Genomic DNA, 22537 nt, shown 5'->3' on the forward strand with positions numbered 1-22537 from the left:
AAACCCTGGGCTGTTTTGGCGGTCCCGCAGCAGGAGCCGGGACCTGCAGAGCCTCACTAGGTGTCAGCAGAGCCCCGCTCGCACCGAGCCGTGACCATCTTTGGAAGCGCAGCCGGGCAGGAAGGAGGAGGAGGCGACGGAGGCTCCTCCTCCTCCTCCTCCTCCTCCTCCTCCTCCTCCTCCTCCTCCTTCCCGGCCTGACAACGTGTCCCTGCCTCGGCCAGGACAGTGCCCAGCCACAAAGCTGGCACGACTTTTATCCCCCCCTGGGGGCTGGGAGCTCAGGGCTCCGAAGTGCTCCTGGATGCACAGGAGCTTTCCAGGAGTTTTGCGATGCCTGGGATGAGCCGGCCATGCCAACCACCCCTGGCACAGAGCATGCAGGGCCCAGAGCCCCCAGGACTCACCCTGAGAAGGGCTGTAGCTGCTTTAATGTTTCATGGGCACCTTTCTCCCACCCTGCACCCACCAGGCTCAGAGGGACCTTGACCTCAGCCCCCACCGTTGCAGCCAGGTACCATTTGGGGGGACTCGTTGATCCCTTCCACCCCGTCCCGAACCAAACCCTGCCGCTGCAAGAGGGGGACGAGCCCCTCTCCAAGGGGGGGCTCATCTCACCCCAACCCCACCCTGGCGGCCCACAGCGCACCTCCAGCCCCATCTCTAGACCCCGACCTTCATCCTTACCCCTCTCCCAGAGGCTTCCACTTCACCCCAAAGCACCCCAAACCCCTTCCGGGGGTGTCCCAAACCTCCTGAGGACCCCACTACCACAGCAGCCCCTCCTGGGGAATCAACAGCCCTCCTCCCGCTGGGGGGGTCCCAGCTGGCCCTGCCGGGGCTCTCGAATCCCCCCAGCTCCTCAGTGTGACCGCACGCGGGTCCCGGAGCCCCCCCCCCAGCCCCTCCGGGGGTCCCGATTCCTCCCGGGGCTCCCGGGCCCGCCCGGCCCCTTGGCCCCGCCCAGAGGCGAGACCCCGCCCCATCGCCCCGCCCATCGGGCCGTGGCCACGCCTCCCATTCCATCCGCCAATGGCAGGGCGGCGGCGCCCCCTGAGCCCCGCCCCTCGCCGCGCCGCGCCGCGCGCGCCGTGCGCACATCCGGCGCGCGGGGCGGGGGCCGGAAGCGGCGGGCGCGGCGGGGCTGGGCGGCGCCGGGAGCGGCGGAGCGGGAGCGGCGAGGGGTGAGCCCGGGGGGAGCCGGGGGGAGCCGGGAGGGGAGCGGCACCGGCACCGGCACCGGGCACGGCCGGGATTGAGGGGGCGAGCGGCACCGGCACCGGGCACGGCCAGACCCGGCGGCGGCACTGGCGAGAGTGAGCGGGGACCGCGATCAGGAGCGGGCACGGGGCGGAGAACACGGCCCGGCCCCGGGGCAGCACCGGCGAGACGTGAGCGGGGACCGAAGGAGCACGGCCGCTCCCCCCCGGCCCGGCTGAGGGGGTAGAGCCCCTGAACGCGGTGGTTTGGGTTAATTTGTGATAATAAGAACGGTGCGAACGCCCCCGCGGGGCTGTTCCCGGGGCCCTGAGGGGGCGGGGAGCTCGGTTACCGGGGCTGCACCGGCTCACCGGGACAGGCGGCCCGTGCCGGGTGGCCCATCCGGCTTTTCCCCGGTTTGCCGCAGCCTGGAGCGAGGATCTTCGTGCTCCGCGCCCCGGTACCGTCTCCACCTTCCCGGGGCGCTTCCCGACCTCCGCCTGTTGCTGGTTCCTCCTCTGCGTTTTGCGGGTGCTTAGGGTGGGATAAAGGTGTGATTTCGTTGGATTTCGTGATGGCGAGGTGGAGAAATAATAATTACAGGGTGGTTTTGTACATCGGGTTCTGGGATTCCTTCAGACCTGTGCTGCAGATGCCCTGAAAAAAAAACCAAGAATGCGTGGCATCAGTCAAGGCACTGCTGCGTGTGCCCGTTTCCTTCCAGAGGCCATCCTCGTGTCCCTGGAATATTGCTGAGCTTTCCGAAGCCAGGAATACCCCGTTATTCATGCGGAACGTTCCGCCGGGATGAGCGGCCCGGGATGCTGAGCAGCTTCCACACTTGCAATTCCTGGCACGGAGCTCGGTGCTGCATCCAGTTTAGCTCAGCTCCCAGATCCTTGGTTACCTCCCTGGTGGATTCATCGCCCTGGCAGGGAAGGGAAGTGAGAGGAGTGTGGCAACTGCGGCTGGCAGGCGCAAACCTCCTAATTCAGATAATTGTGCTGAAAAAGGAGCCTTTGCTCTGGGGCCGAGCTTTAACCCCCTCTTAACGTGTGAGTGGAACACCAAGTAAGGCTTTTAATGGCTTCGAGAGGATTTGTTGTGTGGGAAAGCTGGAACAGAGGCCAGATGGGTTTTTTTTTTTTTTAAAGCACTCTTGGTTTTCTAAATGAAGTGGATCTGAAATAGCAGGAGCAGCCAGCACGGGTTCTGGCGCAATGTCAGCAAGTATTGTTGGACTGTAAACAGCTGAGATCTCTGTCCTGGCAGCTGCTGGGACCAGCAATAGCTATCTTGTGTTCAGGGCTGCTCCTGACCACTGGCTAAATTCAGGCTTTTGACTTCTGCCTTGCTTCGAATAATTCCTGCCTTGATGAGCTGAACTGTTTAAGAAAGAAAGAAAAAAAAAATTCTTCGGGCTTTTGGCAGATATAAATGTTGGAAATCATCTGGTGGCTGATCCCCTGAGATATTCCAGTGTCAGCTCAGAAATAAACTGTGATATGTTCCTAATTTAGTTGTCCCATCTTTATTTCTTTTGCCTGTAGAAACAGGAAGTAGCTGATGCAAATTCCGTGGTGCTGACAGCAGTTTGTCGGGCTCGGTGTGAGCAGAAGCGTGGGTTTGACTTGGCTCTGGCTGTAAAACCAGCATTTGTGTCTCCCAGGGTGTCTAAGAAAGGGCTCAGGTTTTTGTGCTGTCTCAGGCAAGCAAAGAATTTCATTTTTGGTGTTTTTCTGAGACTTTGCTGGCTCCGAGGCTGGGACAGGGCAGCTCCTTGGTGTTCCCCACACAGGAAGCTCCTCTCGCTGTGCCGTGCAGGGTTTGGGGTGACTGATGTTTTTACCAATAAAATCCCTTCCGTTTCTTGCTCTGCTCAGCCTGTTTGTGGCACAGCGTGTCCAGAGCCGCCTTCCCAGGCCGCGAGGGGAATAAAGGGCAGTTGATAGATGAACAAATGTGCTGTGAAAAGGAATGGCCCCTCTGGCCCTGGGTGAAATGCTGTTTGCTGCTTCCGCTCCGCTGGTAATCAAAGTTCAATTGAATTCGAACAAGACCTGGATTTAAATCCCGTGTTGTGGTCCCAAGGGAGAGCTGCATCTCCATCCGCCCTGTCAGGGAACTCCGACCCTGCACAGGGAGCTGGACAATCTCCCTCATCCCCCTGGAGCACAGGGCGATGTGCGGAGCAAAATGCTCCTGGACGTTCTGTGTGTCTCATCTTCCCCTTCAGAGAAGGGAAATGGGATCTGATTTTTCGCACTGAGACCTTTGAAGTGTATTTATCGCTTTCTGTCGAATTATTTTCCATTCAAACAGGCCGGTAGATAAAACACTGCCCAGATGCAGCCCGGGCAGGGCCGCTGTGTGTGTGGTTGTTTTTATTTTCCTTGCTGAGTGTTCATCTCTGGGTTGCGAACTCCGATTTAGTTACAGCTCAATCTTTTTATTTCGTTCCGTATGAGTATCCAGAGCACAGAAATATCTGCATCCACGGGGCAAAGAGCACAGGGAGGGTGAGTCAGGAGGAGGGACTGAGATCCAGGACTTCGGGTTGCCTGCACTTAGCTCTCATTTTGCTGCCAATTTACCGACTGACTTATCTTTTAAGTTGCCCTAATGCCACCCATTAGAAGGAAATTAAAACGAGTTCTCCATCTGCCTGGCAGCGCCAGGTTTGCAGAGCCGGTGTCGAGCGCCGGTGGCTCAGGAAAAGCAGGGAAGAGTGGTCAAACATCAGGAGAGTGGAAGGAATGCGGGTCCCGAGGAGCGCCGTGGTTTGGGGACATTAATGCCGCCCAGGGCCGAGGGATCGCAGTGCCGCTGGGGCAGGGAGCAGCTTCCCAGCCGGACTCTGCTGGCTAATCCTGATCCCAGCTGCAGTTTGCCACCGGGTGATGGACGGGCCGATCAGATTAGAGCCTGGGACGCGGTGGGGATCAGTTCCCGTGGCACAGCTGCCCTGGCAGGGGCTCCCGGGGCAGAGCCCGGCATCCTGCGCCCGGGGCTGCCGTGGCAGGGGTCACTGCCGTGGAGCTGCAGCTTCTCTGGACGTTGCTCTGTGTGTCCGTGTCTCTGGAAGCTGTCCAGCCACTGCTGTCCGGGTTTATGCACAGTCTGTCCTCCGTCTCAGTCGTGGACAGAGGAGGAAGCTGCTTCTCTTCCTCTTGGGAGGGGGTGGCCTCTCCCCTGCCCCCACGGCAGTGGGGTGGGAAAGGGCCTTGTTTGTCTTGTGACATCAGCGCTGGGCTCGTGACTAATCCTGGGTCTGCCCCACATCCTCTGGAAATTGGGTGAAAACGTGCACTCTGAAGCAGGGCTGGGAGGGCTTGTGAACAAAGGCAAAACTCGAGTGAGAACTTGAGGTTTCCTCTCAGAGGGGTTCCAGTGTCGGTTCAGCTGAGCAAACCCTGCCTTCCTTCCCCCGGGAGCACTCTGGGAATGTTTTGGGAAGGACCGGGACCCCCTCCTGCAGGCAGGGGTTTGGGCTTCTGCAGGCTGCAGCAGCCTCTTCAGAGGGAAGCTGTGTCCAGCCACCATCGTGATTCATGCTGCAAAATCTTTCGATGAGCGGTGATAAGATAAAAGTGCCACTGGTGACTTTGCTGCTCCCTCCCTGCATTCCCAGGGCATTACTGTGCCGGGAGCGTGACCTGTCTTGTTGCTTGGTGCAAAGCAGTAATTAATGGAAAGTTTGTGTGACTTTTAAGACTTTTTCCAGATGAGTTGCAGCAAATGGCTTGCGTGCCCGAGTCTCCTTCCTGTGCAGTGGCTGCAGAGGAGGCTCTGCACGCACCAGAGCTGCAGAGGAAGAACAGGGGCGCGTTGTTGCAGAAGCAGCTCTGCCGCCTCAGCTCGTGCAGCTGCCGCCCTTGGCGTGTGCCAGGGCAGCCCAGGCTCTGTGCTGGAGCGATGCTGGGCTTGCAGAAGCTCCTGGGAGCATTTCAGGACTCCAGGAGGTCCTTCCAGATGCGTTTGGAGATTCCAACCCAGTGGTTCTCACCTGGAGCACGTGAGCTCCCAGCAAAGTAGTTGAGCTGTATGGTCACAGCTGGGGCTTTGGCCAGGACCCGACTGCAGCCAGAGCCTTGGTGTCACTGAGTGGTGTCACTGCGAAGTTACAAGTGGGAGTTTTATGTCCTTTCACGTGTAAGGAGTCCTTTAGAATGCAGCAGAAGCTATTAAGGAGCGAGTGTGGCAACAGCAAGAGGCTGTTGTGTAACCCAGCTGTCTTTGCTAGTGTGAGGGTGCGGAGCTGGGCGGGAATGGTTCTCCTGGAAGTACCAGACAGCCATGAAGCCTCTGTGGCACGTGAGGATGGAGGTCACGGTCTCCTGTCTGTGCAGGTTGTGGACAGCAGCAGTCATGGAGAGGCTGGTGGAGCGCTTGGAGAAGGCTGTGGAGCGCCTGGAGACCGTGTGCCAAGGCCCTGGCATGTGTGGAGATGCCCCTGCCAAAGGTAGGGCCCAGGGCAGCGCCAGGAGCCCTGCAGAGCTGGCACGGGGCGCTCTGGCAGCGGGGGCTCTGGGCTGTGCCTGCTGCGGGTGGGAGGTGCAGCCCTGGCTGTGGCTGCCCGTGGGACGCTCCTGGTGATCCCTGTGCTCTGGTTTTCCCTCAGGAGTGGCTCAGTACGTGCAGGCCTTCGATGCCCTTCTGGCCGGGCCGGTGGCTGAGTACACGAGGATCAGCAGAGAAGTCGGCGGGGATGTGCAGAAGCACGTAAGGATTCCAGTTCTCACTCTGCTCTAGGGGTGCTGCCTGTCCTTAGTGCTGGAAGGGCCAGGTCTGCTGCCAGAGCACTGTTATCCCAGGATCTTTCTAATCCCTGAGGATTCACAGCAGATGCCCAGATAACCTCCAGATTGCCACCTACACACACAGAAGATGAATCAAACCTTGTCCTGGCTGTGTAGAGACCTTGCTGCAGGCCTTTGGGAGCCTTGAGCTGTGACGCTCTGGGGAGGCTCCTCTGGGGGTGGCTTTCTCCAGGGGTGTGCTCTGAGCTCCGTGTGGCTGGTTCCTCGCAGGTGGGATGATTTATTGACGTGGCACCAGGGAGCCTCCCTGATGTTTGTGTCTCTCCTTAGGCCGAGATGGTCCACGCAGGCCTGGTGAGTGAGAGGGCTCTTCTGGTGGTGGCATCTCAGCATCAGCAGCCAGCAGAGGTGAGTGTGGGGGCCCCTGATGAGAAACCTCTGCCTGCAAGGGCGAACCTGGGCTGTCACAAAAGGGAGCTGGAGGAGGACTGGGGGCGCTTGCTGAAAGCAGGAGCTGCTCTGGGTGCTCCCAGAATCCTGGATGTTGGTCGTGGGAACCGCAGAACTGGCATTTCCCGGTTCTTAGAGCAGCAAGTGCTGTGGGGGTGTCAGCCCCAGCCCGTGTCTCGAGTCTCAGCTGCTCAATCAGTGCTCCCCAGAACCTGCAGACAGGATCTTGTCTGCTTCTCATCCTGTGATGCTCAGAGACTTTCAGGCTTCAGACTCCTCCAGGAGCAGAGCAGACGCTGGTGAATGGCCTCTGAATAATCGCTGGGCTTTTAGGATTGATCTGTCCTTAGCGGGTAATTTAACACTTTACCCTGGGCTGCTGCTTCTCAGCAGGATGTGTGGCTGAGAATCCGATCCTGAATGCTTTGGCTTTTCCCTGCTGGGAACTGCTTTTCCCGAGCAACAGGATCCCACCTTGCTGTTCTTTGCGGTTATTATCTCGCTCAGTCGTGGCTTCTACTCTTACACTGTGGGAGCTGGAATTCTGTGCTCCTTTCCTATTCACTGCAGAATAGATCTGCGCCTTTTCCCCCAAGTCAGCGTTGGAGGGTTGTTATGTTTCACCAGGCTTGCTGGGATGCAGCTCTGCGCAGCCTCTAGCCTGAGAATCTGCTCATAAATCCACGGACACGTTATTTAAATAAAGGATTATGAACAAAGAACAGCCTTAGTCTAGGGTAGCTCTTTGTGCAGGTTGTCTGGCAGGAGTCTAATTCTGGAGCAGCCAGTTTAAAATGCAAAATGTGTGAACTCTGAGTGCTTGTGCTGAAGAATTTCCCCATCCTGTGACTGGAATGTGCTGCTGGGCTGGAGCTTCTGAAAGTGTGGCCTGGCCAGCGGTGCCTGGGACCGCTCAGTTTTCATCTGAACAGCGGAAAGGGCTGCAAAAGCAGAAGCTGAGGCTTTGGAAAGCCAGTTTTGCCCAAATTTGTCCCTCTCTGCTGCCACCAGCAGGAGACTGCGGTGCTGAAGGGAGGAAGAGTTTCCTCAGAGGCCCGTGGAGCTGCTCTTAGCTGTGCTCTGACCCAGGGCACTTCTGGCACTTCCAGTCAGCATTCCGGGGGAACAGCAGCAGGAACAGATTTCTACCATCCAAATACTAAAGGGCTGACTTGGGAAATGCTGGAATCCCGAGGTCTGGCTCGGTGGGGCTGACCCCTGAGCTCCCTGGGACTCTGCTCGTGGGGCAGGCTGTGGGTGCCGAACCCGCCCAGCGCCCGGTTCTCCGAGGGTTCCTGGAGGAGAGGGAAAACGTAACAAACTGTTGGGAAAAAAGAGCCCAGGAAAGGCAAATGCTATTTCTGTCCTCGTTACTAGCAAGCTTTGTCAGTGTCTCCTGGATCGAACATGAGTCACAGTTCTTGGCGTTCTCCCACCGCGCCGATCCGGTGGGAGCAGCCCTGGAGGAGCCTGGCTTGGACAGGGCCGGGCCTGGGCAGGAGCTGGTGCCAGCTGGAATCTCGTTCCCAGTCCCCATCACCTCAGCTGTGCAGCCACTCCAGAGACGTGCATTAATTAACCCCGATGAACGCCCTGAGTCGCTGCTGTCCCTCTGTCGTTGTGCAGAACGCGTTCGCGGATCTCCTCAAACCCATCTCGGAGCAGATCCAGGCCGTGCAGAATTTCAGGGAGAGGAACCGTGGCAGCAAACTGTTCAACCACTTGTCAGCAGTCAGCGAGAGCATCCCCGCCCTGGGCTGGGTGGCCATGGTAAGGGCTCCAGCGGGAAGGGGTTTTCCTTGGGCTGCTGGGGGCGGTCGGGGCTGCTCAGTGCCAGCGCGTTCTTCCTGCTCTAGGCTCCAAAGCCCGGTCCTTACGTGAAGGAAATGACCGACGCTGCCATGTTTTACACCAACCGCATCCTCAAGGAGTACAAGGATGTGTAAGTTCACCTTTTCTCTTGGGGATGGTGTTGAGCTCAGCCGGCTGGGGCTGCTCCAGCATCTGAGCGAGCACAGCCGCTTTGCTCGGCCTTTAATTCCTCCTCCTCTGATCTCCTTGTGTTCCCAGAGATAAAAAACAAGTGGACTGGGTGAAAGCTTATCTGAGCATCTGGACAGAGCTGCAGGCCTACATCAAAGAGTACCACACCACAGGGCTGACCTGGAGCAAGACGGTGAGCGCCGGTTCGGGCAGGGAGCGGCGGGGCGAGCGCGGCGGGGCCGGGGCCGGTGCGAGTGCCTTTCCTCTTCCCTGCTCTTCCAGGGTCCCGTAGCCACAGCAGGGGCTAAAGCACCACCTGCCCCCCCGGCTGGGGTTGCACCCCCTCCTCCAGGGCCTCCCCCTCCTCCTGCCCCCGTGAGCTCCAGCACAGACGACTCGGCCTCGCGCTCGGCGCTCTTCGCCCAGATCAACCGGGGAGAAGGGATCACCTCGGGTACGTGAGGGCACGGGGAGGGAGGGAGGGAACTGCTGTGCTGCTGCTCCCTGTGCTGCTGCTCCTCGTCCTCCTGCTGTCCCTCAAAGCACTTGCTAAAAAGTGCATAAAAACCCGTCTGGCCCCAGTCTGGAGCTGGCAGCCGGGGGCAGCGCTTTCCCGGGGACAAGGTGAGCGCTCCTGGGGGAGAGTTGTCACCCTCATCTGGCAGGTGGAACAGGACAGGAACCTCCAGCTGCAAGCACCCGAGGCTGAGCCCTGTGCTTGCCTGCATGTTTCTGGTACAAAAAGTGCAATTTCACAGCTGCTGTTTGCACAGTTTTTTCCCTTTTCTGTCTTACCTGGTGAGCACATCAGGACATGAGGTGCTGGGCTCGGGGCTTTTTCAAGCTGCAGAATGGAAGAGCTGGCAGGGTTCTGTGGCTCACGCTGTGTTCTTGTCAATATTGCACCAGCATTTCCTGCTTCCTCCTTCCCTTCCTGTCACTCGCGCTCAGGCTCAGCTTAGCCTTGGTCTCAGGAGTTTATTTGTGTTTTCACAAGCGTTGTCTTGACTGGTGTAACCGCTGCTGTCTGGCATTTGTGGAGCTGCGTTCCTGGAGGGCAGCTGGGTCTCAGCATTGCCTTCTCTTGCAGGCTTAAGGCACGTCTCAGATGACATGAAAACCCACAAGAATCCAGCCCTGAAGAGCCAAGGGGGCCCCGTGAGAAGCGGCCCCAAACCTTTCACTGCTCCCAAACCAGCCTGCAATGCTAATCCCTCCCAAGGCGCCTCCCCGAAAGCACCTCCATTGCTGGAATTAGAAGGCAAAAAGTGGAGAGTGGTGAGTGCCTGGTGCTGGCGGGAGTGGCTTGGAGGGATGGGAGCTTTGGAGGAGCAAAGGGGGCTCTTCTGGAGTCCTTTCTCCTAAGAGGCATCAGCCTGAAGGCACCTGTTTGTTTTTAAAGGGATTTTAATGGATTAATTGCTCTGCATTCAGAAAATGAAGTGTGTTTCCCCTGCCTTTTCAGGAAAACCAGGAGAACGCCCCTAACCTGGTCATCAGTGACACGGAGCTGAAGCAGGTAGCATATGTTTTCAAGTGCACAAACAGCACGCTCCAAATCAAAGGCAAGATCAACTCCATCACCCTGGGTGAGTGGGGAGAGCCCTGGGAGCTGCCCCTGCCTGCTGGGCTGCGTGCAGGAGCTGGAGCCTCCAAGATCTTTGTGCCCTGATCTGCTTTTCTTCGCAGATAACTGCAAGAAGCTGGGTCTGGTGTTTGACGACGTGGTGGGCATTGTAGAGATCATCAACAGCAGGGATGTTAAAGTTCAGGTGAGTGACCTCTTCTCTCTCCTGCCTCTGGAGCCGTCGTATTTCCAGACCAGGAAAGTGCAGCTGTGGAGAATATCCACGAAACACCATCTCTCCCTTGGGAAAGGGCTGAACTTTGTGTCTTTGAGCTGTTCCAGGGCTCGGGGTAAGAGCTGAGGCTCTGTGAGGTGGAAAGCACATTGGGCTGCCAAAGCAGGAGGCTGGCAGTAGGATTTATTCCAGTTCACTTTGGGCTGATTTAGGATCCTCAGTTTGCCCAATGCTGGCTCAAGTTTTGTTCTAAAGAGATCAGAACAAGAAACTGGGGAAAGTTGCAAACCAGAAGTTTGGATTTTTGCTAAAGGTGGGAATATTTGAATCCCGTGCGATTGTCACGGGGAGGGGTGGGAGTCGAACCTCTCGCCTCGAAATAAACACCCAGAACTGCTGTGGTTGTCCAGCTGAAGCTGATTCTGCTCTGGCCCTGCCAGGTCATGGGTAAAGTGCCAACGATTTCCATCAACAAGACAGATGGGTGCCACGTGTACCTGAGCAAGAGCTCCCTCGACTGCGAGATCGTCAGTGCCAAGTCCTCGGAGATGAACGTGCTCATCCCCACCGAGGGCGGGGACTTTGTAAGTGCTGCTCTGGAATCCTCCTGCGGCTGGGGCAGGCAGCAGCTGGGCTTTGAGCCCTGCAGGGAGAGTTGCTTATGGTGGGGGACAGTTTGGAGGTTCTGAGCGATGGTCTGATTTAAAAAAAAGGGCAAAAAACATCTCTAAATAAGATTATTGCTGGTTTGTGAGAGCTGCTTCTTCCTCGGGATCTCTTGGGGGCAGAACAGGCGCCAGTGGTGGTACAGGAGGTGACAGCACAGAGCTGAGAAAAGAAATGCCTGAAGCAGTGGGAGTGGTTATTGATCACAGTCATAAACTGGTTTTTGACTACAGATTTCTGTTTTTACCCTCCAGACCGAATTCCCTGTCCCAGAACAGTTCAAGACAGTGTGGAACGGTCAGAAGTTGGTTACCACCGTGACAGAAATCGCTGGCTAAGCCGAAAAGCTCCAAGGCTCACACCCTCCCCTGGCCCTGCTGTGGGACAAATCTGCTTTCAGATGATTCTCTTAGATTTCTTGTACCTTTCTGCTCTCAAACTGCTTCTCTTCTACCCGAGAGACACAGCTGCCTGCCATCACTGAGATTCCTCTGCCTGGGCCTTGGGGTAGCGGCGGCTCAGTGATTGTGCACCTCTCTCAGCAGGAAGGTGTATTTTTCTCTCCCCTTGTCCCATCTAACTGCACCAATCGATCAGAGTCTCGGTGAACTTCACAGCCAGTCCTGGCAGTTGGCTTTCAGAGTGTTGTTTTTGTATTGCCTTTAAGCAAAACTGTTGATGTGAGAGGAATGTTGTCCGTTTTTATCGAGTGCCGGTGTCTGTCGGAGCCCACAGTACCCAGCTGCTCGGGCAGATGTCTTGGGAAGGTCCTGGAAGCTGCTCATTCCAGCTCTCTGGAGGCATCACAGGACCTGGGAACGGTTTTGTCGGACCAAAGGCTGAGGGCCTGGGCCAATTCCACCCTGATTTCTCTTCATCATTCCCAGTAGCTCAGTGCATTCCCGATTGTGCCATGACAGGAGGCTTTCCTTCCCCAGTGCCACAGGAGGGCTGCGGCGGTGTCACCATGGCCCAGCAGCCTGGCTGGTAGCTTGGAGCTGAGCCCCCCTCATTCCATGAGCCCTCCACCTTCACAAGGGAGCCTTTGTCCCGGGGCTTCCTTCTCGGAGCAGCTGAGCTGGGGTTCAGGCTCGGGCCGGGGCTCTGAAGGGCTCCCTTCCCCCGAGGAGGGGCTGCCCCAGGGCAGGTCAGCAGTGCAGAGCTGTAAATACCCGAGGGGGATCCGCTCGGTTCATCGCTCCCTTCCTCATCTGCAATCAGCCCCCACCGAATCCTCTCCTTTTCCCCCTGTTGCTTGGCTCTTTTATTTTGGTGGAAGCTCGTAGCTCTGTTCCAGGGCCCTGGAGCAGGGTGATGGATCACACAGTACTGTACTGACCCACAAAGGGAGCTGCACGTGCTTTGACCTTCATTTTTCCAACGCCTCGGGTGGCATTAGCATATCCTAAATGCATTTCTTCTGTAAAGTGTTAATGTTCTTTTTCTCTAGTACAAAACTTACAAAAAAAAAAAAAAAGAAAAATTATGCAATTTTTTTTTTATTTTGAAACTGTCCTGTGACTTGTACTTGTCTTCTCCTGAGGCTTGTGAAAAAACCTTTCTTATGTACTTAAGATTATACAGAAGATAGAATAAAGTTAATGCCAACTTGCTCATTTCTGTGGCTCTTGTCTCTTTTTGGGGACACACAGGAGCTCAGGCAGGACAGGATGCCCCTCTCTGCCTGTTTCCTTTCAATACTTTCCCAGGTTTTCCTCAGCTCCCCTCCAAACACACCCAGTCCAAGCTTTTTTTCAGTTGGTTAGATGGAAAGCTCTTTATTGATTTCAGTTGTACAAAAGAACATAAACTAAGCCATTAGTTGAAAAGTGTTCAAGCTGTTAATACTGCTGAATTCTAAACCCTCTTTTTTTTTTCCCCAGAAACCCCTAAATTTGGCCTTTCCCCCATCTCGAAGATATAAAGATTCCCTTGCCTTCAGGCATGAGAGTCTTGCTGATCCCTGCACCTGTGAGTTGGGTTAATACTGCCAGTGTGTCCTGCAGGAGCCGGGGGTGGAGAACAAGCCCCAGGGACAGCAGGAGCGGAGCTGGGATCACCAGGCTGGAGCGTGTTGGAGGCAGACCGGAGTGAACTCCCTCCCGGCAAACCCCTCCTGTTCCCCTGCGCAGGGGGAGCCTCACTGCAGGAAGGGGAGGATGGTGCTGTCAAACCACTCTTCTGAGAAGTGCAGGTGATCGCCCTTCACCCCCAGGAACACCAACTTCCCCGCCTTGTCCATCTGCTGCAGCCCCAGGCGATCCTGCCGAGGGAACGGGAGGCTCCAGCTCTGCTCTTCTCCTCAGGGAGGGGGAAAGGGGATTGCAGGGGTTTGGCAGCAAGGTCTGAACAGGAGCAGAGCTGAGGGGGATCCTGAGCCCGGCAGGAACCACCGGTGCCATTCCTGAGCTTCAGCAGAGCCAGGAATGGCCGGAGGGAAATGTTTCCCCAAACAAACGGCTCCTGGCAGGGGGAGGCAATGCCCCAGGAGTGACAAGAGCAGAGCTGTGGGGCCCCAGGGATGGCACAGAGGGGACACAGCCCCCAGAAGTCACCTCTTTGTACAGCGAGGTCTCCTGCAGTGGGACGGTCTCCTTGGCTTGGCCACTTTTGTAGAACCCAAACCACTGCACAAAAACAGATAAAAAATGAAGGAACAGCTGCTGAAGGGCTCCCAGGAGCCAAGCAGGCCCCAGCAGCTCCCGCCGGAGCCAGGGCAGTGCCAGGCCTGTGGCTGTGCCCAGCCTGCCCCTCTGCAACCTCCAGCTCTGCCAGTGAAGGACAAACCTGAGACAAGGGCGCCCCAGAACCTGCCCTGCCTTCCTCACCTCAGAGATGGGGGGGTCCACCATGGTGTCATTGAGGAATTTCACCATCACAAACTTCTTCAGAGCCATCAGGTTTTTCTTGTAGGTCTCGTTGATGCCCTGGATGGAAGCAGGAGACACATCCAAGCCACTGGAAGAGCCGAGAGACGGGAAACTGCCTGCTCCTCAGCTGGAACCCTCACAGGCCTCTGCTCCCAGGCCATCACAGGCCTTACCCTCTCCTGATTGATGTCAGCCAAGAAGATGCTGCTCCTCCTGTACTCCTCCTCCTTGAGCGGGTCGTGCCAGTACTCGGCTTGGACCAGGCTGGGGAGGGGAGGAACCGGGGCTGAGCCTGCAAGGGCAGAGCTGCCCCCATGGCCGGGGCTGGGCAGGTACTCACTGCTCCTGCACGGCCTTGGTGTAGGCTCCCAGGTCCAGGGTTTTTCGGATCCAGTCGCAGACGTGGGAGCTCTCCCCGGGACAGCGAGGGAAGCCGTACACCCCTGGGGCAGGGACACAGCCCAGTCAGCCCCGCTGCGATCCCCTCACCCTCCTGCTGCACACGAGACAGCTCTTGCAGGCAACCAGGCAGCTTTCAGCCCTCTTGTCCCTGGGGCTGTGGCAGAGACAGGGGGGACCACGAGTGCCGGGTGCTCCCCACACATCTTCCCTCTCCACTACAAAGAAGCCACGGAATTCTCAGGGGAGAGTATTTGGAATTCATTGCCAGCCACTCTTAACTCCACCCCCCTTAACTCCATTCCATCCCTCCCTTTCCTGGGGCTTTGGCCTTCCAGATGCTGATTGTAAAATACCCTGGAGACCCACAGAGGCTTTGAACTGTAGGAATTGCTCACATAAAACTCATCCCAAGCCGTGTGAGGATCCTGCCCAGGCACTGAAGCCAGCTACTGACAGAGGCCCCTTTGCACTGCCACTTAAGCAAAATCGAGATAATGAAACCAGCAAACTCTGAATGGGCCAAGCAGATCACTGGATCCAGACAGGAACAAAGGGAGGAGCTGACCAGAGCTCAGGGAATTCCCCCAGAGGTGCCCAGGAGCTGTGAGAGCTGCAGGGACACTACCTTGGTGCTGTCCCCCGATGGAGATGAGGCTGAGCATGGGAGGAGCAGGGCACCTCTGGGCCACAGCCCTCCTGTGAGGGAAGAGGAAGGAGCTGAGCAAAGCACGCCCAGGCCACGGGCGCAGTCCTGCCTGGGCTGGGGCACGTGTGGAGCGTCGGCCGAGGGATTCAACCCCGCCTGGGAGAGCAGGGCAAACACAACCCGCTCCCTTTGGGGCGCTCCTGCAGTTTGTGTCTGCTGGGCACTCCTGAAGGGTCCTCAGGGAGGGTCCGGAGCCGGGCAGGAGCGCAGACTTACAGGAATTGTCCTCCCTGGGAGAAGCCCATGGCGTTGTAGCCTCCCTGCAGGCGAGGGTCCGCGGCCAGCTGGCTGCACACCTCCCTCACCTGATCGTTGACGTTCATGAAGAAGCTGTTCTCCATATCCTGAGGGGTCACATCAGGAGGGATCATTTGCACCTTTGCCGTGGCTGGTGCTGCTTTAAGCTTTACATTTGTGGTTTTGAAAGAGGACCTGAGCTTTCGCAGGGAGAGAAGTGAAATTCCAGTTCTGAGACTTCCCTTTGCCACGTCCTGCTCTGGCTGGCACAACTGTCTCATGTGGGACAGTGGCATTTCTCCAAACTCCTTCACAACTTGAATCTCTTTGTGTTTTGTTCATATAGATATAAAAATTAAAAATCAAACTTCTCCAGAGCCCAGAAAACCACCTGCACATTGTCCTGAGAAATTATTTAAAGAAATCCCACAGGACTACAACACACTGTCAAAACCCACGCAGGTGCAGAAGGTGTAATTTGTTGCACGGCAGTAAATAAATGTTTGCAAACCAAGAGGCCTGGCCAGGGATAAAGCTCTGCGCCAGCACAGCAGAGACACGTATTACCTGCAGGATGCTAATCACTGGATTTGCATATTAATCCAGTTTAGGTCAGGGATTTGTTTTCCCCCAGTGCCTTTCTGCAGGCATTAGCTGGACTTTATCGGGTTCTACCTGTCAAAGCTGTTTACTCACTGAGAGGAGAAAATCAGCAAGGAAAGCACAGCAGGAATCCTTGTGGAATCCTGCTAAACCACGGACTGCAGGAACTCCAGCCCCACCCCGGCAGGCAGACACCGAGTGACACCGAGTGACACCCGAGTGACGCCCCATTTACCTGGATCATGTTGCTGCCGATCTTGAGGGACAGGACGTAAATCCCGGGTATTTTTTTCTCCACCAGTTTTTGGATGTAGCCCATGCTCACCGGATTGCAGCAGCTGTCTCCTGCCAGAGGGAACACGGGCATGCATCACCTCGCCACGGCCCCGGCCTCACCTCCCCTCCACAAACGCACCACGGGACCGAGCAGGGGCAGCACCTCCCCGTCCCCCACCGGTGACCTGGACGAGTGGGACACCGGAGCGAGCGCCCCTGGGCGCCCTGGGACCCTGCTCGTCCCCAGCCAAGCCCCGCCGGCCCCGCGGCCGTTGTCGGAGGGTCCCGGCTCACCCATGCCGTGCCAGATCACCAGAGGCGTGGCGGCGGCCGCGGGGCCCAGGCCCAGCCCCAGCAGCGCCAGCACCGGCACCGCCGCCCCGAGCGCCGCCATCTTGGCCGGTCACATGACCCGCGGGGCACGAGGGGCGGTAGGGGCGGGGCCGAACGGGGCGGGGCTCGTATAATGGGCGTGGTCTGAGGTAGGGGCGTGACCCCGGGACTCCCCAGGACCACGGGTTCGAGCCCCGCGTTCCCGATCCCACCCAGGAATCCCAAATCCTGCGGCTGCCTCCCGCTCCCCGCCCCGGGACACGCAGGCTCCTGCCCGCGTGTTGTCCACGTGGCGCTGCATCCTCTGTGCCCTGCCGTGCGTTGGGAATGGGCCGGGGCACATCCTGGCAGGCTGCTGGCTGATTTCCTCCTGCGGAGGCGGGTGCTTGGCACAGCAGCCGTCAGGAAGTTCTTCTCGGCACCGAGTGAGGACAAGCCTTCATCTGCCACCCAGCCTTTCCAACACGCTTGCGTGGCCTGTTGTAGAACAGTTCCCGTTTCCTCCCAAGGGAAGCTGCTCCCAGCCGCCTTCCTGGTGGCTGTGCCGTGCCTTGGCTGCAGTCCCACAGTCATTGTGGTCCTTCTCACGCTGCCCTTGACAATCATCAGCATGCCAGGAACAGGCATCACTATCAACCACGTCGATATTGCACATCTGTGCCCACCCTGACCCCGCATCTTTCCCTTTCCTGCTCCCACAAGGCCTCTGCAGTTCCTGCTCTCCCCTTTTCTTCTGTAGCTGCTGGCATTGCAAGCTAAGGGGTGAAATAAAGGCTTAGAATCCCTCCTGCTCTTGCAGGGATGATCCTAACGTTGCTCAGGACTCCAGGCAGCATTCCTGCAGTGAGGGAAGGGACAGGAAGCACCCACTCCTCTCCCTCCTTGTGACAGTTTCCTCCAGGCCTCGCTCAGGAAATCTTTGCTCTCTCTTTCCCCAGGTCCGCAGAGCTTCTGCTGGGAATCGCAAATACCTTTGGCATAGTGGTGCGGATTATTGCTCCCACTGCAGCTGGACTTCTCATCAACCAGGTAACTTGGGGCCAGAAACCAACAGCACATCTCTGGATAGAAAACCAAACTTGCTCTCAGCAATGGATTCCTTTCTTTGCACTGAATCAAAAATGACACCAAGCCCACTCCCTCTCCCAGAGAAAATGTGTTGTAGCGCCTGGCAAAACAGAGCTCTGCACTATTTTGGGGACACGGATGACTCAAAGCAGGGAGAGCTCCACATGGGACCCCATCTGGATGTGTTTGGAGATGGGGAGAGGGTCGAGGGAGTGGGTGAGTGGGAAGCGCTGTGCCAGGCAAGAAAAGCTTCCTGAATTCAGCAGAGAAATGCCAAGGTAGGAAATGTCTCTCCAACAAGACAGGGTCTGACAATCCTTCCCTGTGAGGGTGGGCAGGCCCTGGCACAAGGTGCCCAGAGCTGCTGTGGCTGCCCCCGGATCTCAAGGCCAGGCTGGACACTGGGGACAGCCTGGGACAGTGGAAGGTGTCCCTGCCATGGCAGGGGGCAGAACAGGATGAGCTTGAAGGTCCAACCCAAACCACTCCATGATTCTCTGATTCTCCGCGTCTGGAGTTGAGCAAATCTCTTCTGCTGCTGGCAGGAGTCTGGAGCAGAGGATGGGATGAGTTGATGCCATCAAGTGGCAGCAGTGGGGTGGTCGCTACATGGAGATGAAGGGAAGGGTGACACCACTGAGCTCTGTTCTTGTCCCTCAGGATCCCCAGAGCAATTCCTTCTCCCTCTCTGCAGCCCTCAGCCTCTCTGAGTGATCTTGGGCACAGCCTTTGGCAGTGGGACCGTGCAGGACGGGGTGAAGGAGGGCCCTGCTGTGGAGAGAGGGCTGCGGGCTTGGCCAGAGGCAAAGGGGGATTGGCAGCACCTTCACACACCTCTGTCCAGCCCTTGGTCCAACCTGCTCCCCCTGGGCCTGTGCTGGCTGCAGTGCCCAGAGCCTCTGCTCGTGGGAAGGAGCCCTGCAGCACGGACAGATCCCAAACGGCATCCGTGGATTGCTGGGAGCCAGCCTAGCCTGTAGCTATTTCCAGCAAAGCTGTTCTTGGATGAAGTAAATCCATAATGAAGCATCAGCGTTACTTTTTAACTAGAGGCTTTTCGCACTCTCTGCGCAGAGACTCCTGACACTTTTTTTCTCTCCTTAATGAGACAAGCTGATTATTCATTTATCCTTCATCCCCGCTTAAGAGCAACTGGGGCAAAAAATAATTGATGCCATTACAGAGCTCGGGCTGGCAGCCCTGAGCGTGGCTCTGGGGAGGCAGGGAAAGGGGCTAAACAGGGAAAGCCTTGAGCTGGTGCCATCCTTACGGAGTGTGACCCTCATTGAAGGCATTTTCTGCTCGGGATGTGACCACCGAAGAGGAGTCTTTGGACTCCAAAGTGGTGTGAGTTGGGACTGCCCCATTCCTAGAGCTCTGCTCCCCTCTGAGTGCATCACGTTTGGGCCGCTTTTGCCTCTCTCAGTTAACTGTCATTACTATCAGTATTTGACTTTGTTTTCAATTACGAGCATTAGTTAACGACGGGAGCCACGACAGCCCCGCGCTTGCCGCGGCAACCCCGCCCTCCGCCCGCCAGGGGGCGCCGCCGCCGGGCGCCCTCCTATGACGCCCCGCGGCCGCGGCCCGCCCGCCTCTTCCCCGCCTCCATCATGGCGGTGAGTGCCGGGGCCGCGGGCCGGGCCGCCTCCATCCGCCGCCATCCGCGCTCGGCGGGGCTCTCCCGGACGCGACCCGTGCGGACGGGAGCGGGGAAGGCCGGCGGAAGAGGCGCGGGGGCGGGATGGGCGCGGGGGAGCCGCCGGGGTGCGCCGGGGGAGCGGCTGCCGTGACAGGCCGCGGCCCGCCCGGTGGTGGCGGTGCTCCAGACGGGGCCGCGGCGCCGGGGTGCGGGCCCGGCGGGGAGCGGGGAGCGGTGTCCGGCGGCGGAGGCCTTTCTCCGGACCCCTGGCGAACCGTCGTGGGGCTGGCGGGGCGAGCGGCGGGCCGTGCCCCGGGCACCCCCGGTTAGCCCCCCTGTGGTCTCTCCGCAGCAAGACCAAGGTGAGAAGGAGAACCCGATGCGGGAGCTGCGGATCCGCAAACTCTGCCTCAACATCTGCGTCGGGGAGAGCGGGGATCGGCTCACCCGCGCCGCCAAAGTGCTGGAGCAGCTCACGGGGCAGACCCCCGTGTTCTCCAAAGGTGAGCGCCTGCGGAGCAGCCCTGGTTGTTTTCTTTTTCTCGGTTGTTTTCCTTCTTTCCGTGGGTGCCGTGGCAGCGCGGTTCCCAGGGAAGGGGCCCTTGGCAGAGCCGGTGTCGGGAGAGCTGCTGGAGAACTGGGGGGCTTTAATATTTAGGGCCTTGTGCACGTTTGTGTCATTTCAGTTCTGTCTCTAAACTCAGGCTGCTGCTCTGCCAGCATCCCTTAAGATGGGACGTGGGGCTGCCTCGGTTCTTTTTAATTCCCTTGTGTTTATTGGGTGTGGAGGAGCTCTGAATCCCCCGGGTTGGAATTCTCTGTCTGTCCTCTGAGTGTGACTGTTGCTGCCTGCAGCCCGGTACACGGTGAGATCCTTTGGGATCAGGAGAAACGAGAAAATCGCTGTTCACTGCACAGTTCGCGGGGCCAAAGCAGAGGAGATTCTGGAGAAGGGGTTGAAGGTGAGGATTTGGGGCTGGATCTTGGGTTTGTTTTCCATTCTGACTGAAGGGGTGTGCGCTCCGAAGTGTTGCATCTGATGCAGGTACAGGTCAGATACACGGGATGAAGTGTTCACACTGTTCATCTGGGTGCTGTTTCATCCTTATTTAAGAACTAATTGGTGCAGCAGCTGATTGTTTTTGGGGTTCTGTCTTTGCTGCTGGGATTGAGGAGCAAGCTGGGGGAGTAAAATCTTTGGGATAAAGGCTCAACAGCTAGTGAGAGAGTTGGGGGTCTGGTAGCAGTGGGCAGGAGCTTTAATTCTGCTCCCAGTCAGGAACAAAATAGTGACCAAGAACTGACGTTTCAGGTGCGAGAATACGAGTTGAGAAAAAACAACTTCTCAGACACCGGGAACTTTGGCTTTGGAATCCAGGAACACATCGATCTGGGCATCAAATATGATCCCAGCATCGGTATCTACGGCCTGGATTTCTACGTGGTGAGTATTCCCTGCTTTCTGGAAAGCTCCAGAAGGGGCCTGGAACCAGCTCTGGCTCCATGGACTTGCTGCCATGTGCTGGATGATAGACTTGGATTTTGTTGGCATTTTTCTAATCTGAGATTCCCAGAGCTGCCATAAAATCCCTCATTTGTGACAAATCTCACAAAGCCTCTTCAGAAACAAACCCTGTTGCTCTGACAGCGACTCTTGGGGTAACACTGAAGCGGCAGGGCTGGGTTTGGAGAAGGAGAGAGCAGCAGGGCATCACTGATGAGGGAATTCCAGGCTTCCCCCATGGAAAGCTGTTCAGTTTAAGGAAACAGTAAGTGCCGGGCTGAAGCAGTGCTGTTCTGCAGGTGCTGGGCAGGCCGGGTTTCAGCATTGCTGACAAGAAACGCAGGACGGGCAACATCGGGGCCAAGCACAGGATTGGGAAGGAGGAAGCCATGCGCTGGTTCCAGCAAAAGGTACAGTCATTTCTGTGTCCCCAGAGCTTCCTAGCAGGGAGCAGCAAAACGCCTCATGGAAAGGCCTGAGCAAACCACTGGGCAGATCTTGATGAGTGCTTAGATTGTAGATTTTTACTGTTCCAGGGCAATAGAAGCTGCTACAACTGAACAGAAACGTTTGAGCATGAGTGCTGTTTGTGCTGAACTGAAAGGGCAGCTGCTGGCAGGAGAGCTGAGAGGAGTTACCAGCTCTTGTGTAAATGGCTGCCACAGCTTTTGGAGGAGCTGCACATTTGTGGATCGTGAGTGAGGAGGCAGGGTTAGGATTTGATGGTCTGACACAGCTCCAGGCTCAGCTGCCACACTGGGAGGATGGAGAGATCCACAAATAAAATAAATTCTCGGACTTATCTGTCCATATAATGAATAATAGGATAATGAAGGGGAACTGCTGCGGGCTGGGTTGGAAATCTCAGAGGTGGGGACAGCTGATAGTTTCTTGGGGTTTTGGTTTGTTTTTTGGGTTGTTTTTTTTTTTTTTTGATGGGAAGTGTGGACAGTCTGCCTGGATAACCTACACTGGTCATACACCCTGTGCAGGGAGGCCTCCAGCCTGACCCTGCTGCGTTCCTGTGTCCCCCGTGCTGCCTGGCTGTGTTCAGTGTGGCACAGTTACCTTCAGGGCCCAGGTCTGGGGGCAGAGCAGCCTGTGCAGGGTGTGGCTGCTTGTTCCAGGGGGCTGCTGAGCAGATCTCGGTGCTTTTCTGAGCACAGCCCCCTTGGACACTGCAGCACAGCACAGAGGCAGTGGCTGCAGAACTGCGCTTCGTGTCTGTTGGCTTGGAATGACCGTGGTGACTCAAGTGTTCTGCACAGCAGCACTGCACCTTTCTCTGATGGTGATTTCTCACTTGGCTCTTTATTTCTTTTTTTTCCCCTCACAGTATGATGGCATCATCCTTCCTGGTAAATGAGCAGTTCCTGTTACCAGAGAAGTAAATAAATTTTTCTAACCCCTAACTTGTGTCGTGAGTTTTGTGGAGTGAGGGTCCTTCTCCACTATTATGGTTTGGCTTTATTCTTTTTTTTTCCTTTTTCTTTTCCCAATCCGGTGCTGCAGGCTGGGGAGAAAAGCTCTTCTGTCCTGCTTCTGTGTGTGCATTCCCTGCTTAAGATTTGAGGTGGAGATGAAGGCAGCTCAGGGCACTCCCAAAGTTTGCAGTGACCCCGAACATCACCTTTGACAGACTCCCAGCTTGAGCCAAAGTTACTCAAAAGTCTGGCTGTGGGAGGGCACAGCGACCTTTATTACCTGCACTTTACTTAAAATGGGACATTATTGCTGCTCCTGATTGAAATGTCACTGCAGCAACCCGAAATCTGATTTTTCATACAGATTAATCCTGGCTGCTGGGTTAATCTAGAAAGCTGGAGTGATTTGAAGAGATTTCAAAGGGTCCAGACGAAGGAAGACAGCAAGAGAAGCTTTTATTCTGGCTGTTTAAATGTCTCCTAAAATACAATCATTGTCCTCACATCCTTTCAGTGCTGCTAATCTTACCGCTGATTACTGAGCCAACAGCAGAGCAGGGCACCACTGCCTTCAGAAAGTTGTGTCAGGTTTATTTTCTTTAATACCTAAC

The 22537-nt window shown here is 56.8% G+C and overlaps 3 protein-coding genes across 4 annotated transcripts; 2 read left to right on the top strand and 1 right to left on the bottom strand.

Moving 5' to 3' along the window:
- Positions 1-338: 338 nt before the first annotated feature.
- Positions 339-12479, top strand: CAP1 (cyclase associated actin cytoskeleton regulatory protein 1). 2 transcript variants are annotated; one of them, XM_040086101.1, is made up of 13 exons: positions 339-514; positions 5550-5662; positions 5822-5922; positions 6291-6368; positions 8037-8180; positions 8267-8352; positions 8481-8586; positions 8676-8847; positions 9484-9671; positions 9859-9982; positions 10083-10165; positions 10636-10779; positions 11116-12479. In XM_040086101.1, the coding sequence occupies exons 1-13, from the start codon at positions 354-356 to the stop codon at positions 11197-11199; spliced, it is 1584 nt and encodes a 527-aa protein (XP_039942035.1). In that variant the 5' UTR covers positions 339-353; the 3' UTR covers positions 11200-12479. The 2 variants fall into 2 exon arrangements, with proteins under 2 accessions (XP_039942035.1, XP_039942036.1); XM_040086102.2 differs by lacking the exon at positions 339-514 and adding an exon at positions 1123-1184.
- Positions 12480-12493: 14 nt separating this feature from the next.
- PPT1 (palmitoyl-protein thioesterase 1) lies at positions 12494-16353 on the bottom strand. Its single transcript, XM_040086104.2, has 9 exons — positions 16250-16353; positions 15915-16024; positions 15056-15183; positions 14759-14829; positions 14072-14174; positions 13905-13995; positions 13690-13788; positions 13417-13488; positions 12494-13124 (listed from the first exon to the last, which is right to left on the bottom strand). The coding sequence occupies exons 1-9, from the start codon at positions 16347-16349 to the stop codon at positions 13002-13004; spliced, it is 897 nt and encodes a 298-aa protein (XP_039942038.1). The 5' UTR covers positions 16350-16353; the 3' UTR covers positions 12494-13001.
- A 2545-nt stretch (positions 16354-18898) lies between these two features.
- Positions 18899-21914, top strand: RPL11 (ribosomal protein L11). The gene is made up of 6 exons (XM_040086408.2): positions 18899-18975; positions 19351-19501; positions 19854-19960; positions 20311-20442; positions 20802-20912; positions 21839-21914. Exons 1-6 carry the CDS (start codon positions 18970-18972, stop codon positions 21866-21868), a joined length of 537 nt encoding a protein of 178 aa, XP_039942342.1. The 5' UTR covers positions 18899-18969; the 3' UTR covers positions 21869-21914.
- The last annotated feature ends 623 nt before the right edge of the window (positions 21915-22537 follow it).

Source organism: Hirundo rustica, chromosome 25, assembly GCF_015227805.2.
Source record: "Hirundo rustica isolate bHirRus1 chromosome 25, bHirRus1.pri.v3, whole genome shotgun sequence".
NCBI classification, from domain to species: Eukaryota; Metazoa; Chordata; class Aves; order Passeriformes; family Hirundinidae; genus Hirundo; species Hirundo rustica.

Bases quoted from the DNA above. Each gene is read 5' to 3' on its own strand.
- CAP1 (XM_040086101.1), top strand. From the start codon at position 354: ATGCCAACCACCCCTGGCACAGAGCATGCAGGGCCCAGAGCCCCCAGG. The intron at 8,353-8,480 runs GTAAGTTCACCT...TTGTGTTCCCAG, and splicing joins CTCAAGGAGTACAAGGATGT to AGATAAAAAACAAGTGGACT. The intron at 10,780-11,115 runs GTAAGTGCTGCT...TTTACCCTCCAG, and splicing joins CCACCGAGGGCGGGGACTTT to ACCGAATTCCCTGTCCCAGA.
- PPT1 (XM_040086104.2), bottom strand. From the start codon at position 16,349: ATGGCGGCGCTCGGGGCGGCGGTGCCGGTGCTGGCGCTGCTGGGGCTG. The intron at 15,184-15,914 runs GTAAATGGGGCG...GTGACCCCTCAG, and splicing joins TCGGCAGCAACATGATCCAG to GATATGGAGAACAGCTTCTT. The intron at 13,996-14,071 runs GTGAGTACCTGC...TCCCCTCCCCAG, and splicing joins ACCAAGGCCGTGCAGGAGCA to CCTGGTCCAAGCCGAGTACT.
- RPL11 (XM_040086408.2), top strand. The intron at 19,502-19,853 runs GTGAGCGCCTGC...TGCTGCCTGCAG, and splicing joins GACCCCCGTGTTCTCCAAAG to CCCGGTACACGGTGAGATCC. The intron at 20,443-20,801 runs GTGAGTATTCCC...GCTGTTCTGCAG, and splicing joins ACGGCCTGGATTTCTACGTG to GTGCTGGGCAGGCCGGGTTT.